The sequence below is a fragment of the Lolium perenne genome, chromosome 4 (genome assembly GCF_019359855.2).
Source record: "Lolium perenne isolate Kyuss_39 chromosome 4, Kyuss_2.0, whole genome shotgun sequence".
NCBI lineage: Eukaryota > Viridiplantae > Streptophyta > Magnoliopsida > Poales > Poaceae > Lolium > Lolium perenne.
This window is the reverse complement of record NC_067247.2, coordinates 96,349,587-96,351,245: the sequence shown is the minus strand read 5'-3', so window position 1 is coordinate 96,351,245 and position 1,659 is coordinate 96,349,587. Positions and strand designations below refer to the sequence as shown.

Below are 1,659 nucleotides of genomic sequence, written 5' to 3'. Positions count from 1 at the left end.
AGCCCATCTCTTAAAAGTTTTAAACCGCCTATTCACCCCCCCCCCCCCTCTAGGCGACATCCGTATCCTTTCACCGTGGCATCGGCGCCACACAAAGAGCCTCGCCAAAACGGCTAAGTCCCAGACGATTTGTCTTACAGTATGTTTTGGGCAATTAGACATGCATGTGTGGCGCCGATGCCACGGGCGCCACACTGTGCAATGTGGCGCCAGTGGGAAGGGCGCCACACATTGACATGTGTTAAAACCATGAAAAATCCTACCATATTCCAACAAAACTGTCATCATGTCAAAAGCTATGTCATACACACATCATATCAACAGCCATTTTGTACACACATCATGGACATAACATCATCATACCTAACATCGTAGCACATAGTTTCATACAATTTTAGATAGCATTCAAACAACACGAAGCAACGAACATAGAGTTGACAACACTCGACGATCTAACTATCGGTGTCGGAGCCGGATTCGCCGGTGTGGGGGTAGTGCACACGGCAGGCGGTGTCGTCGAACACCTTGACGATCATCTCGCCGTCCCCCTCGTACAGGAAGGTGAGCTGACAGCCGGGCTCGAGGTGGAGGTCACGGGCGAACTTGTCCCACCCCGTGTGCAAGTACATCTTGCCCTGCCCATCGAACAGTACCTCCACGGACCAGCGGCAGAAGTTGCAGCTAGCCTCCCGTAGCTGCAAGTGCGCCGGCTCGTGGCCGTCGACGAACTCGGCGAACTTGTCCGGTAGCCGCTTGATGCCGAGTGGGTCGTCGTCGATGCGGAGGAGGAACTCGAAGCAGCGTTCCTCATGCGAAGACGAGGAGGATGCAGGTGACGGTGACCGTGGGGCCCTTGCTGCTCCACCGCGGCGGCCCCTTCCCCGGCCCGGGGGGCGCCCAGGACCGCGGCGGCCCCTTCCCCGTCCACCGGGACCGGCCATCCTACATGTTTACATTTTTGAACCATATTACGATCCATTCCACTAACAAATATGAGTTACTCCATCACAAATACTAGGCATACATGTGGGTTCATACACATACATACACATACATACATAGAGTTCATACACATACATGTGAAATTTCATATGTAGATTTCTACAAATCTATGGTTCAAACACATGCATACATGAGGCTACCATCTCCAACACAAACAATACAATATAGAGTGCACAAAAGAAAAAAAAACATGTCTAGGGTTCATGTCCAAATCTAGCCCGATCTATGAAATTAGTGGATGAATGGAGAAGATTTGAAGGAGATTACCTTGACAAATGGATGGGGAACGATCTCCACGGACAGATCTGACGATTTGGTGGTGGATTTGGTGGGGGGAGAGGGAGGAGAGAGAGAACCGGGCTGGGGGGGGGAGGGAGGAGAAGAGAAGAGAAAGAAAGAAAGAAGAAGGGTCAGGCTGGGGGCGCGCGCGGCCCAAACTTAAGTGAATGTGTGGCGCCCTTGCCACGGGCGCCACACTTTCAAAGTGTGGCGCCGGCGAGAGCGGCGCCACTCGTGCTGCCACGTCGGACCGGGGTCACCAGCTCAGCGTCGACGGGACACGTCGGATGGGTGTGTGGCGCCAGCGCCAGGGGCGCCACATTGGCATGTGTGGCGCCCGTGAGAGGGGCGCCACACAAAAGGGTTAGATCCGTGAAA

The 1,659-nt window shown here is 53.8% G+C and overlaps 1 protein-coding gene across 1 annotated transcript; it reads right to left on the bottom strand.

Annotated features, from left to right (window-relative positions):
* Positions 1 to 417: 417 nt before the first annotated feature.
* Positions 418 to 1,349, bottom strand: LOC139830873 (B3 domain-containing protein Os03g0212300-like). The gene is made up of 2 exons (XM_071819656.1): positions 1,270 to 1,349; positions 418 to 942 (listed from the first exon to the last, which is right to left on the bottom strand). The coding sequence occupies exon 2, from the start codon at positions 939 to 941 to the stop codon at positions 453 to 455; it is 489 nt and encodes a 162-aa protein (XP_071675757.1). The 5' UTR covers position 942; positions 1,270 to 1,349; the 3' UTR covers positions 418 to 452.
* Between the last annotated feature and the right edge of the window lie 310 nt (positions 1,350 to 1,659).

Excerpts from the sequence above, each read along its gene's own strand:
- LOC139830873 (XM_071819656.1), bottom strand. The coding sequence starts at position 941 with ATGGCCGGTCCCGGTGGACGGGGAAGGGGCCGCCGCGGTCCTGGGCGC.